The 21,872-nt window shown below is 39.6% G+C and overlaps 3 protein-coding genes across 5 annotated transcripts in view; all 3 read right to left on the minus strand.

Moving 5' to 3' along the window:
- The window catches only part of sema5a (sema domain, seven thrombospondin repeats (type 1 and type 1-like), transmembrane domain (TM) and short cytoplasmic domain, (semaphorin) 5A), a 136,732-nt gene extending 129,002 nt beyond the window's left edge, over nt 1–7,730 (minus strand). The window contains exons 1-2 of one of the 3 annotated variants that reach the window (XR_015084291.1): nt 7,358–7,730; nt 1,140–1,254 (exon numbers count right to left, since the gene is read on the minus strand). Coding sequence is in view for 1 of the 3 variants with exons in the window: in XM_086020966.1 (XP_085877092.1) it covers nt 1,140–1,246 (107 nt within the window). In the remaining 2 variants the exon portion in view is untranslated. Of the gene's footprint in view, nt 1–1,139; nt 1,255–7,357 lie in introns of those variants that run through there. The other 2 variants (XM_086020966.1, XM_086020968.1) reach the window with 2 other exon arrangements.
- Nucleotides 7,731–8,910: 1,180 nt separating this feature from the next.
- Nucleotides 8,911–18,930, minus strand: LOC147127668 (uncharacterized). Its single transcript, XM_086021478.1, has 5 exons — nt 18,074–18,930; nt 16,507–16,578; nt 16,258–16,417; nt 14,086–14,218; nt 8,911–12,044 (listed from the first exon to the last, which is right to left on the minus strand). Exons 2-5 carry the CDS (start codon nt 16,524–16,526, stop codon nt 11,824–11,826), a joined length of 534 nt encoding a protein of 177 aa, XP_085877604.1. The 5' UTR covers nt 16,527–16,578; nt 18,074–18,930; the 3' UTR covers nt 8,911–11,823.
- A 69-nt stretch (nt 18,931–18,999) lies between these two features.
- On the minus strand, nt 19,000–21,508 carry timm21 (translocase of inner mitochondrial membrane 21). Its single transcript, XM_086021154.1, has 6 exons — nt 21,038–21,508; nt 20,841–20,903; nt 20,628–20,725; nt 20,402–20,475; nt 19,794–19,899; nt 19,000–19,307 (listed from the first exon to the last, which is right to left on the minus strand). Exons 1-6 carry the CDS (start codon nt 21,345–21,347, stop codon nt 19,215–19,217), a joined length of 744 nt encoding a protein of 247 aa, XP_085877280.1. The 5' UTR covers nt 21,348–21,508; the 3' UTR covers nt 19,000–19,214.
- Nucleotides 21,509–21,872: the final 364 nt, after the last annotated feature.

Consider the following 21,872-nt stretch of genomic DNA (forward strand, 5'->3'; position numbering starts at 1 on the left):
AATGAATCTGTTTGTTCTCACCCTCTGAGGGGCAACATGAATGAGTTTATGCATCTTGCAACATTTACTCCCAGGGACGGAACCGTCCGTCCGTGGATAGCAATTTTGTTTTGTTAACATTTAAGTACATACTGCATCCCTTTGCGTGCAAGTATGTCCTTGTCAGGGTCATCTCTACAGCGTAAAAATCTCTGTCAGCGCCGACGTACGCTGAATTAAACAACCAGTAAGTGGAAGTCCTTCGTGTCCTCTTAAAATAACATTGCCTTTATTTTGCAATAATTATTCTATTGAACATCGAACACAAGGACGTAAGCGCTTTAAAAAGACGAGGACGGTCCAAGTCGGATTGACAATTATTTTTTATTAATAAGGACAGATGGACCAGGATGCAAGGGTACCATATAAGAGGAGCTCAAAATGATATTTAAATGTTTTGGGATCATACTTTGTGGTATATTTAGAGCTCATTTTCACATCAAAATGTAAATTATTCATTTACATCTGTATGAGATGTGATGAAAGAATCTCTGAAGATTAATTTGCCGGCTGACCATGTCCACGTTTCACCTGCTTTCATACACGGACCTGCACTTCATCATACTGAGGGCTGATATCTTTTTTTTTTTTTGGTCCGCTGATTTAGCAACACCTCTTTGTACGCAACAGCACACCACTGCAAAGTGCAGCAAAATAATAAAATATCGCTGAAGTCATATGTACTTTACCAACAAAACAACACAACTCATCAAAAAGACAAAATATTCCAATGTTGCTCTTATATTGCATCCTTTAAAGTGTGTTGGTGTATTAAGGGCAAAAATAGCAGAACTTGTTTAAACACATTTTCACATTCAGTATTCATTTCGGTTTTGCTGTGCATCTGTACAGAAGAAGAAAGGTCAAACTCTTGTTTGGAAATTGTAGTTTACTTTATATTATTACGCAATAATTTGTGATATTTTTTTTTTATTGCCTTGCACTCGAGAATGTTTTATTTAATTTAAACTAATACAAATTTAACTAAATTTAAGCATTTTCAAAAAAATAAAAATGAATGAAATCCACCACAGGTAACCATGACAACCCCCATTAAGTGAGCACCCATACAGATTAGATGTATGGAGGTTTTTACGCACCTGGACTTCTTCTGTTCTTCTGTACACCAAAGATGAGTGATTCGCTGAGAACGGTGGCCGTGTGGAAATTTGCTACGTGTCTTTTTCTTGAGTCTTGTGAATATCATTCAAATCCCTGAAAAAGATAAAAGTACACTTTAAATTTGAGAAAAAAAACGACCTCACGTCACGGTAGTCACCCAGTCGGGAATTTACACTTTAAAGGAGAACAATAAAAAGGTCCAAATGGCCAGTCATGCGCTCCTATCGGCGATTAGCGTGCGTCTTAAACATACTGGAGGTGGCATCAAATTAAACTGCACTAATGAACTACCCCACCAGAGGGTGCTGGAACTGCAGAAATGGAAAACAACTTGGGCGTTTAAACACATTTGCTGCTATTAATATCGTGACATGACGATGACGATATATCGTGGCACTTTGAATATCGCGATATCACAACCTACTTTTGAATATGGTGATGTGACGCTTGTGTAGTTAAGTTACCCGCAATTATTCAATAGCTCCAACTAGATGCAGCTCAAACGCATCTGTAGGTGCATCTTTGGTACCCCAGATGTGTGAGAGCAGCTGGTCTCTGTGATGAAAATTAACAAAACATCACATAGGAGTTGCCTCATTGCTGAGCGCCTGCATTAGCATCTCTACAGAACAGAACTTTAGCCCATGTTTTATTATTTTAGCATTTATCGAAAAGCTAAATTAATCTTTAAAATTTCAATTTTTTTACTGCATATTCAAATTGTGATTTTTTTTATTTTATTTTGAAACAACATATTTTAGAGTGGATCCTTGCATTTGGCGGGTTCAGCGGACACATAGCCATTGAAATATTTATACTTATCGTTAACTATTAATATAAGCCAAATACATCACCAAATTAAGTGGTTTTCTGTTCTTAACACCTCCATTTAAAAAAGGGGAAAAAAAAGACAACATTTCAGCCATTTCGAGGAAAATGGAGAAATAGAGAAGGAGGCTTCTCTAACTCCAGTCCCTGAAATTCGCCATTATAGCAACATATATTTTGGTATGCACGTCTATCATGAGTACAACCCACACAAAATGTTTAATTGGCCTGATACAGAAAGTTGACTTTTTTCGTTTAGAGCAACCATTTTAACTGTTTCCAGGGGTGCTTCCCTAAAAGAACTTAAATTGAATTAAAACTCGAAACTTTATTAACTCAACTCCAATAGGACAAAGTGTTAAATTTATCAAAATTAGGACCAGCTAATTAATAATCAAGTAAAATATCAGTGTAGAATAAGCCTATTTGTATTGCTAATTCATGATTTTAACAGAGACAGACAAATGACATGTTGGACATTTCTATGCTTTAAATATTGCAGTTAGGTGAACAATATTTTGTGCACCAAGGGCACAAAGCAAGGTCCATGGAAATAACTGTTTTTCAAGGTAACCGGGCAAGAATTACCAAAGACACACAAAAATCTTAGGAGAAGTGTTCCCAGTAGAGTAGAAGGACTGCTGAAGGACAGCTGTTTTAGTACCTGGGGGTATTATTTTGTTTTCTTTGCATGTACTTCAAAAGACAGACAGTACTGTACTTTATGGATGTCTCCATAAGCCTTTTTAGACATTGTCAGAGTACAAAGTTGCTTAGACAAAAAGTAGCATTTTTATTTTATTATCTATCTCTGTGTTCTGTTATATTGTTTTTATCCACCTCTTCCTTTTACGCAGTTTCCTAGCATTGTCAAGAAAGCGACAATAAAGGCTAATGTGTCCTTCACCTGAGCAAGTGGAAATACTTGACGTACAGTTTGTGTGTGTGTGTGCGTGGATGAAGAAATGAGTCTGCATCCAGTCAAACCTAAATCAGTCCATGTCAAACCCAGCGCGTGCACAACACATATACTGTAGTATAATAATAACAAAAAGAGCAGTTGTTGGATATTGTAAACAGATGTGGACGGTCCCGTAAAGAAAGGCAGGAGTTATTTCATCTCATGTGTTATTAGGCACAATCCTCATGTTGATGAACGTAAACCGAGACGATTTAGGAGTTGACTCATCCATTCCGATTACAGTGATGGAGAGCGGATGTGAACCCACTGATACACACACTCGCACCTTAATCCCTAATCTAATTACTGGTTGTCTGCTTGCAAACGTTCAGAAAGTGAACCCTGGCAGTGGAAGCGGGAATCACAGCGCCCGTCAAGCTGATTAAGAGCCATCGAAGCCGATGTGTGGATTTGCAGCCGTACATGCGGTCCAGCTGTAGATCTGTCAAGTGAGTATTCATCCCTACTAAAACGAGCCACGTGTTGTCCCGGTGATAGCTGCGATGGCAGTGTTGGCACACAAGGAGGAATTCAGCACAGACAATGTGAATTGGTCGGAGTGGCTGTCATCGCTAGTAAACGCGCCCGTCTAGGCTGTAAAAGTCTGTCTGAAGAAGCTCCCTGGCAACTTGACACCAACATCAGGCCTCAACACCCACTACAGCTGAGAAATGCGAATCGCTCTCAGTTCCTTTTCAGCAACATTCAGTGGTCGTTAAAAACACTAAATGTCATACAATTTGGAATTTGAGCACCATTTATGGGAACGTCCCACAAAAGTCGCACAAAATCTAGACCACGAGACCTCAGTTTGTTAATGTGACGTAACGGCACGGTAGCCAATTACGAAGCCACCTGAATTCATTTACCATACCACAATACAAGTTGACGAGAAGAGATTTCAATCACATTACTAAAAAAAAAAAAAACCTGTCTGGATGTCCTGTGGAACTATGCAGCCTCCCACAGGTCAAGTGCTACAATCGAAGTTTGGTTAAGGGGAGGAGACTCACAACTGTTGAGGTATCGATATCATAATATACATACCGTACATACATATAAATAAATAAATAAATTAGGACTGTCAAAGTTAAAGCATTAACTATGGAGATTAATTTAAATTTCATAACGCACTAAAAAAATTAACTCAGTTGACTCAGTTTTATTTACTTCCTGTAGCAGTTGACCTCTGCTCACTGTGCAGCCAAACTTAGAGGAGGGTCACTGTCGCAAAGACGTACTTTTATGTGGTTTTACTTTAAAAAGTTGCTTGATTGGAGTAATCCAAAATAATTTTCACACTTTGCACAGCCAAATTCAAATACCATATTAGTGGTACGTCTTTGGCGTATCATTCGACTGTAGTATTTTACAGGAAAATAATCGTGTTCAAGGATCAAAGAAAGCTATTAGAACAGTCTTTGGATCGAAGTCTTTTTTTCCGCATTAATTCCATGATTTTACTCGATTAAATATCGGTTCCAAGCTTTGTAAAAAATTGTAGTTGGAAAATATGATGAAAATGTTGCGATTAATTATTTTAAAAATTGTAATCGCTAGAGAGCAGTTATATATATATATATATATATATATATATAATTGAAAATAACAAAATAAAATTGCTGTATATCATATCTTATTATTATATGTAGTTATCAAGTTATAAATCCAGTCCAATTTTTTCTTCTCATGCATGAGCTCACATATTTTAAAAATTGTTAAATATCAGTATGTGTGTTGCTGGAACAGACATTCATTCCATTATATCGGATTTCATCACTCAATCCTGGAATAGAATGTTTTTTTTTTGCTTCTGAGGTTCCATATGGTACTTATTAGTGCAGCAGCACAGCATAAAATGGCTGTCACAATGCCCTGGGCAAAGATGCAGAATGCCTAATAATTGTTAAGCTCAAACACTCATTAAGGAAATGCTTCCCCCCACTATAATTAAAGTATTTAAGTAAACTTCTACACTTCACTGGTACTGAGCATCCAAATACATTCCAACAGGCTCCCCTGTCACAATTTTTTTTTTTTTTTTTTAAGTGTTCTCTTCCTCCTCATCTTTCTAGTCACGTGTATTTCCAAACAGTGTTTGGAGCCGAAATGCTGACAGAGGAGACTTGGCATAGATGGATGATTTGCTCCACGGGCCACTGTGGTGACAGCTGACAGGTGCTTCCAGAAGAGATAATTTCTCATTTTCACCTTTCATCCTTAGGATGAAGCCACCAGAGGATAAAAGTCACAACCGCGCAACTTTCTATTTGGAGCAAAAAACGAATTGACTCCGGGGACTGAGAAAGTGCACAATAGTCTGCCATGATTTGACGAGGGATGAAAGGAAAAAAAAATAAGCAGGGGCAACACAAATTAGAAGTCAAACTTCACATTATAAGACTCAAAAAGCCCATGTGTTTTTTTTCCTTACTTAAGCCATCACCACAATAACCCTCATGGCGAATAACAATGATGAGCCCTCATAATATTTTTTTGACAGCTAGATAGTCAGAGCACTCTCAAGGAAAACACAGCCAAAAAAACTCGTTCGGATCACCGTTTTCAATGAATCACTGAATTAAAAGTAAGTAAATTATTTTGCACCCGCACTTCTCTTCCTGTTCTTTGGGTGGTAGTTTAACAACAAACAGACGAAAGGACGTTTTATCAGTAAACCAAGTCACAGAAAATGAAACCAATCAAGTAACAGGCAGCAGCTGCCAGCTGCCATGCAAGTGTGAGCTAATCGGCTCGTTTGCAGTGGAATCAATGCACATTGCTGTTTATCATGCAAACACAACGCCTATTTTGATTTGTTTCAATCGAAACATTGACAACAACATCATTGAGTGCAAGAACTCATTTACTTAAAATTATACAGAGGACCCCCATTATTCGTGGGGAAAGGGGAGTGGTCCGACCCACAAATAGTAAAAATACACTTATAATTCACAGCAATGGAAATGCATTGAAAAATAATGTTTTCCCACTTTTTTTGTAAACCCCACACAAATCTTCGAAAAATGATGCAATAATAGTAATAATATTTGTTGTCCGTCTTGCTGCTCTGTATCAAGGAGCTGAATCACAAAATTGACAACAGGCGTTTGAGCCATGAGTCAATCCTGACTTGTTTAGAAAAAAACAAAAAGAAAATCCAACTAAATTGGGATAAAATCATTTTAAAAAAATCTATTAAATTCCAAACACTAAGCAGACACTGCTTATGATCCTAGAAAACTGAGGAATGTGTTTGTTTGTTGTTTTTTTTAAGCAAAGATAACAAAAGATGCAATACCAAGGCACCATTTTGATAGGCGGCAGGAAATTTAAAGTTTTATATGAGCACTTTATTATCACGCCTGAATGGGCTTCAAGCTCGGATCACAAGGCGTAGCCTTTCCCATTAGCTACTGCATAACACCCTCAAAGTACTGCACACACTGCATGCGGCCGCCGGCCAAAGTCTGAGAGTGCAATACATCTCTGACAAGAAGCCCAGCGTAACTGAGCTATTCTATATTACATGTGGATGTGGAGAGATCAACAACAATGTAGGAGCTCAATAAATGTATTTGTGTGTTTTATGCATTATGCATCTGCTTAGCATGATGAGACATTATGATTAGTTAGCAATTCTCAAGATGGATCACTGTCCTGCTCCCAAAATGCAAATAATTGACATAAAAACGTCAATGACTCAAAAACCTTCTGATCTCACAAAATGAAATGCAATAAGCTATTGTTATGAACACATGAATAAGTCATCACACACTATTAAAAAGGGGAATTTACATGTACAATCAACCACAATATATGGAATACCTGCACAGTAAGATCGAGTACAAAAGCTCCTTTATGCACCATGTTTTGAATATTGTACTTGCTTCCCTTATGTAGCTGTCACCAAAATATTAGATAAACGCTTCAGTATGCAATTCTTAACATATTGTTTGTATTAATAACACTCTGATAATGTCAATCGAAACTTAACTATATGCAGTCACGGCCATAAACGTTGGCACCTATGTGCCTCTGTCAGATAATGCACCACTTTTTTTTTTTTTTTAAGGCCTCATTTCATTTTCGTTAAACAGTGCAGTTGTGCTTTACCACGAGAGATTCATTCATAGATGCAAAGGCAGTATGAGAGCACAGCCACAGGTTCAGGGTATAAATATAATAACAGCCAGCAGAGCGACACTGCCCTCTAGTGGAAAATCTACATAAATGCAATAGTGATGTGCACAGAACTGGTTCGTGTAAACAAATTCAAATCGAAAATTACATATTGTTTTGTCACATTTGTGAGTCTGCTGCTTTAATGTAAGTGGCAACTTTTGTAATGTTTGGCGAGGCTCGCTCAAACTGGCACTTTTCTCATGAATCCAAAAGAAGACTTACCACGTACCACCTCTTTGCTCTTTTCTTCATCCTCTTGTTTTCTTCTTATTTTGCGCTCCCTCAACACAAAGTTAGCCTCTTTTTGACGTGCTATTCAGCAAGCCTGCTGGTGGGGGGGAAATGTTACTCCGTCGACGCCCCCAACGTATGTTGTAATGACTTTTGAGGGTTATGTCGTTGATATATTAGCCGGTCGCAAATTAATAAATGTAGGGGAAACTGCAGGGGTCTGTGACATATCAACAAATGCATAGCATTTCTTTCCTCTCACTCCGGCGTACGGTTCAGTCCGATGGCCGATTCGCACCTGATACGGGGCACAGCTCATTAACACGTGTAAAAGGGGTCTAGCGACGCCATCGTGTGACATACGCCCCAGAGACATAAATAGGGAGAGACCACATTTAAAATTTGACGACTGAATGAACCTGGGTTAAAAGTGTCTTAAAAACATACGACAAAATCCTGAATAGCCTCCCGAAGCAGCTGCTTGGACGTGAACTGCCTCCCACCCTCATAGACCTTTGCTTGAAGATGCTCGACATTTTCGAGCAAGGTTATGAACAGGCTTGAGGTCAGGGGAGGATGCGGGCCACACTACGAGCTTCTCTCCTTTTATGCTCATAGCAGCCAATGATGCAGAGGTATTCCTTGCTGCATGGGATTATTCACCGACGAGTGCTGTGCAACCCTAGATGGTCAAACTGGATGGGATGGTTGGTGGATGGCCACCATGTCACAACAAGGCTGCGTCTGGTAGCTGAGTCATGTTTTGAGTCTGACTCATGGGAGAGAGCTGGTCCCTCAAGTTGTGATAATAACCTCTAAATATGTCGAGTTTCTGACTGGCTATTTTCTCCAGGTACAAAAGTGAGAAATGAACCTGGCTGCTATGGGCATAGAAGAGAGAAACTCGTGTGGCCCTCACCCTACCCTGACGACTACCTCTATTGGATCTGCGTAAAACCACTCCAATTATTCTCCAACAGTTTGATAACTTGAAAATTATGCTGAGTGCCATTTGCATCGACTATAAAAATTGGAAAAAAATCGTTCGCGCAATAATGTAGAAAGGCAGTGTAGGTTCAACCATTGCATTGCATCACCTGGATGACTTAAAACCAACAAAGAAATGCATGTAAGCAACTTTGAAAATGGTCAACCAAAATAAATAACACATACAGTATTATCAATAAGTTTAATGCAGTAGATGCAACCCCCCCCCCCCCCCCCCCCGCCACAAAAAAGTAAAAAGCCACCCCATCAAAAAGTCACAACCTGATCAATTCAATTGAGCCGTGTGGGGAATGAACAGGAAGTTAAAGTGGACGTAGAGACATGAGAAGACAGGAACAACGACGCTTGGATAGAAATAAGTCATCATGGGGCTGCATTCTAAGCTACATTTTGCACATTGCCTCCGTCACATTTTAAAAGGAACACAAATTGATTTGTCATCACCATACAAAAAAAGAACCTCAATCACAACACCTTCAAATACAAGAAATATGTGAATTTGTCAACAAGAATTATTAGAAAAAAAAACCAAGAGGCAGAACTTCAAGCAAAGTTTACTTTGAAATGCAGTGAAACCAAATCCAAATCGCATGGTAATGACAACATAACAGAAATTGAGCTGACCAACCTGTGGTAGACTCATATGTAGATTATAAGAAGCTGCTAAAATATTTTTTGGTTAGTTTTCATTTTGCAGTGTTTCACAAAAGGAAAAAAAAAAAAAATTGTAGAAGCCCTTGACCACTCCAACCCAAAGGACCCTGATACACACGTTCTTAATTGTTTTCATTACGGTCTTGAGCTCAAAAGTCACAATAGCGGTTGTCAGAGTTAAGAGTTGTTCGAATATGTTGAGGAACCATTACATAATTCATTGTTTTACCGTTGGCTTAAAATCTTCAGTTCATGCGAGGATGGACAAAATATTAGAAACACTCATCAGCGCAACTCTAGGCCGCACCACAAATCACAGGCAGCTAATAACACCCAATAAGCACCAATGTTGGTTCTAGCTAGCTGTAATGGCTAAATTGACAAAATGCTCCCCAATGAACCCTGCAGGGACTTCCTTGGCACATTAAGCACCAGAATCCACGTAAAAAAAAAATCTTAAGAAAAATAGCACTTTTCAAACGAACATGTTAAAGCGGAAGTCAATCCCCAAAAATTATTTGCAATTTGTTCTATGCGCCTTCACTAGTCAAAACATGGCATTCTGATTAATATTGCGTTTGTGGAATAAGAGTTAAGCAGCAAAATTTACCCATTTTTAGCCATCTCAGGGGGCGGCCATTTTGTCAATTCTGATTGAAAATGACATCACATTTGCTCACGGCTCCGGTAAGGACCAATCACGGCTCACCATTTTTTTCTGCCGAGCCACGATTGGTTGTTACCTGAGCAACTGTGATGTCATTTTCAGTCAACAGAATGTGACAAAATGGCCACCCCTTGAATTGGACAAAAACGGGCAGATTTTACTACTTTACTCATATTCCACAAACACAATATTAATCGGAATGCCATGTTTCGACTAGTGAAGGCGCATAGAACATATTGTCAAGAACATTCTTGGGTTGCCTTCCCCGTTAAGCGTTGAATGAAACATATATAGCCCAGAAAAGTACTTGGCCAAAGAGTTTTTAGGAACTTGCCACGACACACCACCACAACTGACTTAAACAGTCAACATGTGATGGATGTTTCCACTTTCAGGTTTAAATGAAGCGGTTTCACAAAAAACATGGCGCAAGTAAACCTCCTGTTCTCTGGCCATTTCTGAAAAGATGTCTCTGAGTGAGATGGGCTGCCACGGCCACTTGTTACTGAGAACTGTGGAAGGAAACAACCAAACCTTGCGACATGCAGCCTACTAGTTGACACTCGAACTAAAACTGATCTTGACATTGCTATGTGGGGGAGGATGAGGGCTGACTCACTTATAAAAGCCATCTGGGCCCACAAATGACTTGATTCAAAAGACAGTGTGCATAAAATGCGATGTCATTTTTTTTTGGTGTCCTTGGGGTACTTTTGATGAAAGCATGCCACATACACGTATGTGATTAGGACACTTAGGAACTGTTTTAAATCGAGAAATAAAACATCTCCTTGACTTGAATTCAAATACTGGTACATTGTGGTAGTGTACAAAGACTAACATCATGAGTCTAGCAAATCATTCTGGACACATATTTGGATGCTCTTTGATACAATAATTTGCCACGCTTTGGAAGCAACCACCAGAGCTGGGCACTTGACCCTTTTTTGCCCGTCCCGCCGCGACCCTCCACGCATGACCTTGGTACCCTTCCGGCCGCGACCCCCCGGCGGCGACCCCCAGCCATATTCATAAACATTGTCGGCTCTCGCCCCCCCCCAAAAAAATGCATGATGCCCCCGCGGGTGAGATGCTATGCTAACAGAAGAGGTTTATTTAAAGGCAATTAGCTGGCTAACTTACTATTCGAACCCACTGCGGACACCCTTCAAACGCGCCACTTACTCACGTGCTTACCCAGCTGCGTGTACTTGGGGTACCTGGGGTTGGATTTGTCCTCTTGTATAATTATTTGGGGCCAACAGACGACAAGTCTGCAAGCATTCAACAAGTTACTTATTTTCCACACTTCCCCTCCTTCACACTTCCCGGCCTTCAAAATAAAAGCATGCCAGCAAACCACTACACAGCAGTTTTGCTACGGCGTATTTCCGGAAGTAGGAAAAATACATGATGTGCCATACTTGAGTGCTGCGCGCAGCTTGAATATACTCCCGGACACAAGTTGTTTTGAAAGACGCCTAAAAAGAGGCCTTTCACCGAGTAGGCTGAGATGAAATTTGGCCGCCTCGCGAGCACGTCACACGCATGAGGGCCGATTAGTGGGCCGGACTAAAATCAACTTCCGGCCATGCTTAGGCCAGCCATTTTTTTTTTAAAATTTTTTCCGCCCCAAAAATGGGTATCCGGCCGGGCCGGAGGGTCCGACCGGTCCGGCCCAGGGACGGACTGCCCAGCTCTGGAAACCACTGTGACAAAAAGAATTCTTAGCCAAAAATAGAACTGAAGAACGGGCTTGTGTTTGCTAATTTCCCCAAACGTGGTTGAAAGAGGCATGAAATGCGCTACACTCAGGCGATACTTGAGTTGAAAATGTGAACAGTATTTCTCTTCATGTGTCTTGACTCGGCTGGAGTTTTGACATCATAGCTGTCACGCTCATGGTTGCTACAGTTTAGGTTTTGAGGCACACGGGCTTGCTGATGTCATCTGTTCTGACCGGAAAGATCACATGTCGACAAAGTAGGCAGAAAAAGACGAAGCGAACTGGGCTCCAAGGACCACTGAGCACACACACAGTTTGTGTCCGCTGTGGTGCAACTAAGAGCAAGGCTGAGGTTTGTCTGTAGGAAGGCAGTATTTGGGGAAAAGGCAATCTGGTGTTCAACTAGACGGGCGTGTTCTCAGACTGCGACTCTGTGCAGCTCACTCGGCCTTCTTGCTGGCGGGCCTGGGGCGGGGGAGCCTGCGTATAAGGGGGCGGAGCCTCGGAGCTACTGGAGTCCCCTCCCTCAGAGATGAGTGGTGTGTGATTGGAGGGCCGAGGCGCGTCGGCCTCGGCGTCGTGGTGGGCGCACTCGCTGTAGGGAGGGGGTTTCAGATCGTCTTCTGAAAAGGAAAACAGAGAAGGGAGAAATTGTGCTGAAAAAGCTTTGAAAATCAACAAATGCTCTGAGGGCTCTGGTGACATTTACACTTGGCATGATTGTGGCAGATGTACGAGTACAGATGAATATTTGTCTCCTGGACAAAGCTGATATTCATTTTCCTTCCTCTCTACAGCTAAACGAAGAAACTGAAATGTGTGACTGACTCAAATCAATTTGACTAAACTTGCCTACAGGCTGCTGCCATAAGTGAGCAGTTATAAGAGATGGTGGGAATCTTCACACACGGCTTGATGGCTCACAAGTGACAGAACTGGGAACAGAGAGTTGTCATCTAGCATAATGCATCCTACTCGACACCATTTTAATATTTTATGGTGTATAGACATGTACCGCAGCATAATGCAAGTTGATCAACAGTGCAATTTAAAGAGGAGGTCAACCCAAATGAGGGATAGATTATCGGCACCGGTATTTGGCTTTTTGACGAATATCGTCATCGGCTGTCTCTAAAACTCTGCTGGCCGATAATAATTTTAATTAATTTTATAGCAGAGATGTATATTGTCAAAATGTCTTGTAATAATAATTAAAAAAAAAAAAAAAAAAAATCATGCTTAAACATGCTTAAAGATTTTGCAACAAAGTTAAGAGTATTTTTCCTTTAGATTTTGATGTCAATATTTTCCCCTTTTACTGAAAATGAATATCGGCTCCAAATATCGGTTATCGGCCTCCTTGACTACTAATAATTGGTATTGGCCCTGAAAAAAGCATATTGGACTATCTGTAACCCAAACCTATTTTTTTCAAGACTATGTTCTATGGAGGCCCACTAGTTGAAACAAGGCATTATGATTAATATTAAATATGAGTTAAGCAGCAAAATGCACCTGTTTTTAAGCCATCACAGGGGGCGGCCATTCTGTCACTCGGCTCACCTGTTTTCTGAAGCTGAGCTATGATTGGTCGTTATCTGAGCCCTGAGGGCGTGTGATGTCATTTTCAGTCGACAGAAGTGACAAAATGGCCGCCAGAGCCCTGAGGGTGTGTGATGTCATTTTCAGTCAACAGAGGTGACAAAATGGATAGCCAGAGATAGCTAAAAACGTGGATTTTGTTGCTAAACTCATATTCCACAAACACAATATTTATCAGAATGCTGTGTTTCAACTCGTGGGCCTGCAAAGTACATATTCATGAAAAAAATATGCTTGGGTTGACTTCAACTTTTATGGGCTGCTTTCTCCTTTATTTACCATAGCTATCCAAAGAAAAAGAGCGCATGAAAATCATGAACGCTTTCAAGTATATTCCTACAATGTTGTCATTTTGTAGCTTTGTGTTTTCATAACAAATTAAACAGTCAAAATAGAAGGTCAAATAGGTCCACTTTTTTTTTTTTTACCCATTTTGACACATCCATTGTTATCCGACCAGTTAGTCATCATCATCACATCCTTCATCTTAAAAAATAAATAAATAAATAAATAAATCAGTGTTGATGCTAAAGGAAAGGCAATGTAATCTTTCTCGAAAATGTTATGTGTCTATTGGCTGGTTCAGTTGTTCATTTACCCGTTCAACGTCCTGTTGACAATTTTTGATATATCAACATGGGCTTTTCATAATGGCTAAATCTGTTTCCCATTCTATTTTGGTGAAAACCCACACATTGTGCTCACACATGATCGTTGTGACGAATGGTAATGGGATGTTTTTGTTTGGCACCGATTTAAATTCAACATTCTTTGACTCTTTTATTTCTGAGGAACCTCATCAGATCTGGCAACATTTTTTTGTACTCGCGTAATGCCTCATTACATTTTTGTGGGATTGGGATGACAATTACCAACTTTTGGCTACTAAGACTTGAACAAAAGCTTTACACTTCTTGATTTTGCGGTACATTACTTTTGTTGCATTTGTCATGAGCATGCTATTTAGCTTCTTGTGTGGGTCAAATGTAGTTGCTGTTGATTTGAAAGCTGCCAAGAGGCTGAATCAGTCTTGTTGTTTCAAGGCGACAGCGGGTGTGCTACCTCCAGAGACTGCATCATATGGCGGTGGCATGTCCAAGTGGGACAAGGATACTGCAGGTGGCAGCGCCGTGGAGGGCTCTTCTTGTGACAGGTCATCGGGTACGCCGTACCAGCTTGGCCAGAGTGAAGTTTGCTGCAGAGGGATAGGAAAAGAAAAAGTGAAAAGTCAAATAATTACATACACACTTAGGCAAACGCACAACACTTAAAGCAGAAGTCAACCCAAACATGTGTTTTTCAAGAATATGTTCCCAGCAGACCGACTAGTTGAAACACGGCACTCTGATTAATTTTGCTGTTGTGGAATATAAGTTAAGCAGCAAAATGCACTAATTTTTAGCTATCTCCGGGGGCGGCCATTTTGTCTTCTGTCGACTGAAAACGACGTTACAACTGCTCACAACAACCAATCACGGCTGACCTGTTTTTTTTTTTTATCTGAGCCACGATTGGTCGTTGTGATGTCATTTTCAGTCGACAGAAGACAAAATGGCCGCCCCCAGAGATGGCTAAAAATGAATGCATTTTGATGCTTGAACTTTTATTACAAAAACGAAATATTTATCAGAATGCCCTGTTTCAACTAGTGGGCTTGCATAGAACATATTCTTGAACTTGACTTCCTCTTTAAACAACACTGAACGTACAGGTATATATGTACAATGAGAATACAATTAGCGTATTTGCTAGGCTGGTTTTACTGCACACATTCTTTTTCTGATGGTTATAAATACCAAATACATTTAAAGCATTTTGCTTCAGGCCACACTTGGCTTCAGGCCACTCATTTGCAAACTTGACAAGCCAGTAGGAAATATTACAATCTTGCAGTGGATTAAGACTGTTGTTCTCCGCAATTCTGCAAACTTCTGATCAGCTATGAAACTTGACAGATACCAGCATTTAGTTGAGAATATATTTCATCGACAAGATTTGCATTTCTAAAATACAGCAAAAATAACGCTGAAAACATCACTGACTCAAACCGTTAGTCATGACTAATGCAATGTGGGCGAAGGAAACAGGAAATGTCTTAAATGAGTCACACACACACACACAACGGCGTCAGCGTTGCTGCTCGCTGGTGTTCCTCAGACAAATTAGTTGAGTTTACATGGAGACTTTTTTGGACATTCTGACTGAAATCATTCCAAATGAAGATCTGTGGTCGCTCGTTTACACGTGACGTGACCTATTCCGATCTGCCGTTCACATGCGCCATTACGTTAATCAGCAATGTGACATCTGTAGATTGATATAAACATGTCACTGATTAAGATGGAGATTTTCATCTATTTAGCACAGTAGATGTGATGGTTTAACACTTTTATAGAAGCAACATCTTGATAAAAACAAGTTACAAGTACTTTAAAACAAGTTCGCCCGTTGCAGACGAGCTCTGGTAAGACGCCATTTTAAAGTGTCACTAGGCATTTACGTCAAAACAGAGCATGCGGAGCATTTCGGCTAATCTGATTGAACTGTTTACATGGCACTCGTTCGGATCGGCAAAAGGAGTATAACACCCCTGTGAATCCAAACGAAACTCCATTCGGATTCGGTCTTTTTTATTCTGATTGAGGTGTTTACATTTTCCATTTGTTTTGGTCATTCGGATTGTTATAATCAGAATACATCATGGCTCATGTAAACCCGGCAAGTGACGTGCAGAGAAGGGCAATAGTGTTCTTGAAATATAGAAAATAAAACAATTAAAAAAAAAATCTAATTGGAAATATGATTAAAACAGCAGAATGCAACCTATAAACTTTTTAAAAGGGACATTTCATATGCTTATCTCAAATATCAACCACACAATAACTGCCACTTCGGTCTCTGAAATTCCCCCATCTCAATGAGCAGGAGCCAGCGCTGCTTCGGTACTAGTATAAGTGCACACAAGTGCACATGTGGCAGACGAGTGCACAATTCAAACACACATCTGAACAGAGCAGCTATCACATAAAGCAAAATTCGCTTTACAGGCGTTGCGAGGCAAACAAGCCCTCCGCAAAGACAGATCATGGCTCAGCGACCTTATTTGACTTCCTCTTCCTCCTGCAGTTTACACTGAGAAAGCCACTTAGGTCATCTATTCCTGACATCTACCGTGATAAAAACAAAGCCCGGAGGTGTTGTAAAATCAATGGGATGGTTTGAGTCAGGACTTACACTCTGCCTCTCGCACATTTGATGGAGGTAGGCCCTCCCTCCAACAATGACAATCTGGGCATTGCGGGGGTTGCTCAAGTACGCGGCGAGCTGCCTCTGTCTCGAGCGGTACCAGCACACGTAGAAGAAGATCTTGATGATGATGAACACTATGACCACTCTGTAATGACGTGAGGAGGACAAACAGGGTCAACCATTGGTCGTTCATGCTCAATGATTATCTATGTTGGTATTAATTAGTATACGCACATATACCAGTACAGCTCCATTTTGGTGGGACTTCAATCACTGGGCTTTCATAGTTGACAATGAAGTTAATTTCTAAATGGAAATACAACTAGTTAGGGCAAATCAAGCAACATGAACATCATTCTGGTTTGTCAGTTTGTCACAAAAAATAAACAACAAAAAGTCATTTAAAAGGTAATTGCATGTGAAAGATACAATACAACTTTAATTTTATAGGACATTTCGTAACAGCTATAGCTGTAAACAAGGGACTTTACATCACTTTCGATCCCCTGTGAGGCACCGCTTCGATTACCTTCGTTTTACACTTGTCTGACAATCAACAGGGTTTAAAAAATAAACCCATCTGCGAAACCTCTTTATTAATGTTGAGAACATTTTTTAAAGATGCCCCAGAATTATTAAAGAAAATCACACTTGTATTACTGTAAAAGCCCGTGCCGGGCAAACATTGAGGGGGAAAAAAAAAAAAAAAAGCATTAAGACTGCAACATTACAATCTCATCATCATTAAAGGTAAGCATGTTTTTTTTCCCAACAGTTGACTAACAGCAGGTGTCATTGAAAATGTGTTGATTAAATTAACTTATAAACATAAAAAATGAACTATTTTATTTGGAAAATAAACAATTTTACATACACATTAAATGTTTTACCTCATCTTAAATCAAATGCCGCCCTTCAGGACAAAGGATTTCCCAAATTTTCCACATTTTTTATATTATATGAAATATAATTACAGTAATATAATAATAAATATCAACGGAGCCATTTTCACATGCATCACCTTGAATTTATTTCGAGGCCCAAGAAGTCAGCGTAGGTAATAATATGCTCAGCATTTACATAAATTTATATACATATGTATTTTCAATTTATTTACAAATGAAAATAGCAGGGTGATGAATTAAAAAAAAGTTAAGGACTTTCTGATTGGTGGTGAGGGGGGGCTCTTTATCCCACTCGAACATATCCGCTCCTGCACTGAGCGGCGACACAATCACTTCAGTTTCACATTCAGAAGCAAAACAAGAGCATTCTGCACTAAGCTGACCTTGACATGGAGCATAAAGTGGAACTGACAGTCACAGGTCACACTGTACATGTATATCATAGGGACACTTTGAAAAGAAATTGTGTTAGTATTTTAGATGTCTTATTGGCGGAAAACAAGGAAGTGAGACATGAGAAGGGAATTTTCTACTCTTCCCCTGCTTACCACCCCATAGTAGTAGAACGGAAGACATCAATTGGAAATTTATGCCAAGGGCCGTAGTTTGAACATCACGGACTGATTCAACAACACGCCAAAAACAAAAACAAAAAAATCTGAATGATGGCCAATCCTTCTCGAACACACCACGCGTTTTGTGGACAAGCTGAGAAAAAAAGGCCACGGCGCATAAATCTAAATTATAGTCAACATTTATATTTCTTCTAAATAAAAAATAAAGAATGCAGTACAGTAAGAAGCTTAGCCTCTAAGCAGTCCCAATTAAAAACAGCTGTTTGGGAACGATAAGCTAGAAGCCTAAACTAGCAGATCACCAAACATACATGGACTTACTTTAACGCATCGCAATGGCATCAAAGTACACTTCACGGTTAGTTAGCCGCCGAGGTGGGCCATTGCCTGCGTCTTGTGCGCTGATGTGATGCCAGGGAAGCTCCAGGGAGCAACTGGAGAAATGAAAGCAGGCCACAAACACTTACGGTCGCCTCCGTTTACTCAACGATTCCGCCCAAAAGCACCTGAAAATGATCTAATGTGCAAGCATTTTCAACGCAGAGCACGTCCTACCCACTGGTCGAAATATTTATGGTTTAGATTTACAAGTAAAAAAGAAAAAAAAAACTAACTCGTCTTGTAGTTTTGCTTAGCATTGTGTTAACCCAGCACATCCTGCCCACTTCCAGCAGGCGGGGTTTCAGCTGTTGCCTTCAAGGGATAATCGGAAAATACTCGATTTAACCACAGGAATACGCGTGAATAGCGACGTTTTGAGATGAAAACAACTCAGAACTCAGCTATTTTATTTGGAGCAAATGATTAATTCATTTATGTTTGTGTTAACTGCACGAACTCACGTGACGGCGACAGAATCGTGGTGGGTGAGTGGGGGTTTAGACGTTCTCGAGAATTATCTAAAGAGACCTTTAACATTCACGACGGTCTCAGAATGCTACATAGGGTCGCTGGATAAAGTAAAAAATTAGATAGTCAACAAAATAGTAAAATAGGCTTTTGATTAATTTATAACGATAATATAACTGTACTGCACTACAGTAATCGATTCCAAACACCATTTTAAACGCTTACGAAGATGAGGTTTTAACATCAGTCGACTTTGTCGCCATCAAGTGGCCATTATTGGAGAACAACAATCTCGCACTTGAGTGTCATTGAAATGGTGGACACATTACGCCCACCGCCCAAACCCCACCCGCCCCACCTCGTCACCCCCCAAAAGATCTAAAATATTAAATACACACTGACAAAGAAAGATATGACTTTATCCTAAAGTTGAAATCAAGGAACTGTTGATGTTCACTGCAAACACTTGTGAGCACCAAAGTAATGTTAGATTTCGTATTCCTCACCTGTTTTCACATTCACAACATACAAAATATACACAGAAACGATCAATTATCAGCCAGTGAAATATCTTCATTAGGTAATCCTCTCATTTTGTTGTTTGATGTTGTTTTTATCGGTTATCTTCAACAATGATGGTCCGCTTCGGGTAAGTGTCTATGTCCACAAATATGTAGCGGAATTCATATTTCCCAGATTCAGCATTCTGTAAAAGAAGATGTTTTTTCTTAGTGACAAAATTGATTAAAAAACTTGAATGCAATCTGTGCTAAAAGGCATATACGAGTACAAATAGAAGGGTGTATTAAGATCATGTTCTAAATAACAGCATGGTTCATAAAGTATTATGTGCTGAGGTGTATGTGCTATGTGTGAGGTGTAGCTCAATAAAACAAAAACAAATTGAGTATCATGGAAAACTTAATTTCAGCAGTTCAATTGAAAAAATTAACCCCATAATCGACAGAAAGTGAAATATTTCATGATTTTTTAAAGTCTAACTTTGCTGATTACAGTTAATAGAAATAATATAGAAGTTAAGTATTATTTGACTTTCTGAAAAGTATTCTCCAAATGTGTTTATTAAATATATGCAATATGAGTATCAATTTTTGAATTGAACTACTGACATTTTTATGTGATATTCAAATGTATTACTTATATTCTTGAAGACCAGATGAGTAATACAAACCTCTTTTGACTCAGAGTGCACTGTGCCTTTAAGCCCTGGTTCGGATCCCTCAATGTAAAACTTCAGTCTCATGTGTTTCAGTCCATCCTTTAGATACTCTATATGACTACAGTGAAAACACATTTACTGGTATTCATTTAACATTACAAAAGCAAACTGACTGAAAATAGAGATGATACAGTATGAGAATTTCTGTGACACTTCACTTCAAAGGTGCAGCACATACAGCAGAACAAATGACACGAATGAGGTCAGTTGTTGTGACATTTGGCTTGTCCCATCATGTCTTGCCACAGCAAGTCACACACATGATTTGTTTGACACAGTTTTTACGCCGCATCCCCTTTCTGCCGCCTACCTACCATTTATTATTGGGGCTTGGGACTGGCAGTGCCTGCCTACTGACCAGGTATCAAACCTGCAGCAGGATGTACTACTACACTTCCATCGCATGCTAAATACAGTACTGTAAAAAAAACTGTTACAAATTTGAAACTGTAATACTGACCATTTGACACATTCTCATGTCCCTAATCGACAAATGACACGAACAACATGTGTATACTGTACTTAGTGAATACAATTAATCCTGTTATCATAATCCCAACCTGATATGCTGTCTTCTTCCCCGACGAGTCGTCTCACCGTAACACTTGATTGGTTCTCCGAAAGCACCAATTACCTGTATTTTAAAACAGCACCAATATAAGACTATTGTATCATCAGATCTGTCATCGGGCAATGAAGCAAACCTTCACATGTAAATAACCATCCATGGCAACAAATGTACCGTCCTCCTAAAAAAAAAAAAAATAAATAAAAAGTGGTCAGTACCTCTGGGTCTAATCTGACTTTGTTGAAAGCTTTCCCGTATACTTTATTTGGACTGGAGGAAGAAAACAATTCCTGGAAGACCACATACAGAAGACCACCTGAAACACATGCAAAAAAATGTTTTCATAAAATATGACTGAACAACAAAATGAGCTGCTGAGCATCTGTTTGTTACAGAATCTCCTCTCTATTTGTTGTATTGTCTGTTCTTACCTGTCACTCCAAGTCCGATGAGTACAACAATCAAGTAAGTAAAATCTCGGCCAGCTTCCTTTACTGTAAAACAATTTAAAAGAAATACACATTTAAACTAGGTAAGATAGAGTTACAACACCATATCTACTTCACTTCTCAGTTATTCAAAAGTGTAAAAAAAAAAATATATATATATATATATATATATTGTTTACCTTTGCGTGTAGCTGATAGCTTCGGACTCCCATCCTGGTATTTGTATACTGATTTCTGTCCACCGTCTCGCTCATCACTTTTATTTCTTGCTCTGGAGTCAAGAGTAATACCTCGGCGTGACAGCAAACAGCACAGTTCGTGACAATTACACGTAGGAGGTTCGAGCCTCCCGTGGAAGGTCAGTCTCGAAACGACCGACTCCGCTCGATGTGTGTGGATGAACAAATTGCCTGCTGTCCATCTGCACGTCTGCGTCGCTGTTGGCTTTACATTTCGATACAGGACTTTTAATATATGCATATACGCCATTATTATAATTGTGTATCTTAATACAAATGAGATACATACACGCTATTGTGTCAAATAGAACGTATTAACAAACTAACCTACTAAAAGTGCGCCGTGAAAAGTGTGTCAATCCAGCCTAGACTCATACATTATGCGTCACACGCATGGGCTCATGGGAAGTTGAGTCCTAATGGGGAAAGAAGGTTCCTTCGACTTCCCCTGGCCGTCTTGATATCGGGTGCAAAATTATTGCTGGTATTGATTCTTTTGATCTCAATAGTACACAAATAGTGACACCCCCCGATCCCTCCCTCATGATAACATTTGTCAGTTCGTTTGAAGTGCAAAAAGAGTTACCAAATTTGTGTCCACCCAAAACATAGGCCTACTGCTATATTTAACTCATAAACATTTACATATTCTTTCTTTACAGTCTTATTGCTAGCTCTTTGGCAACTGAGCTAGATTTACACTTGCAGCATTTATTACAGCCGATGAGTAACACCGCAATCTGTCGACTTTCCTTCTGGCTCAGATTGAGGTAAA

This window comes from Filicampus tigris, chromosome 21 (genome assembly GCF_054856515.1).
Source record: "Filicampus tigris isolate MCC_2025a chromosome 21, RoL_Ftig_1.0, whole genome shotgun sequence".
In the NCBI taxonomy this organism is placed as follows: Eukaryota; Metazoa; Chordata; class Actinopteri; order Syngnathiformes; family Syngnathidae; genus Filicampus; species Filicampus tigris.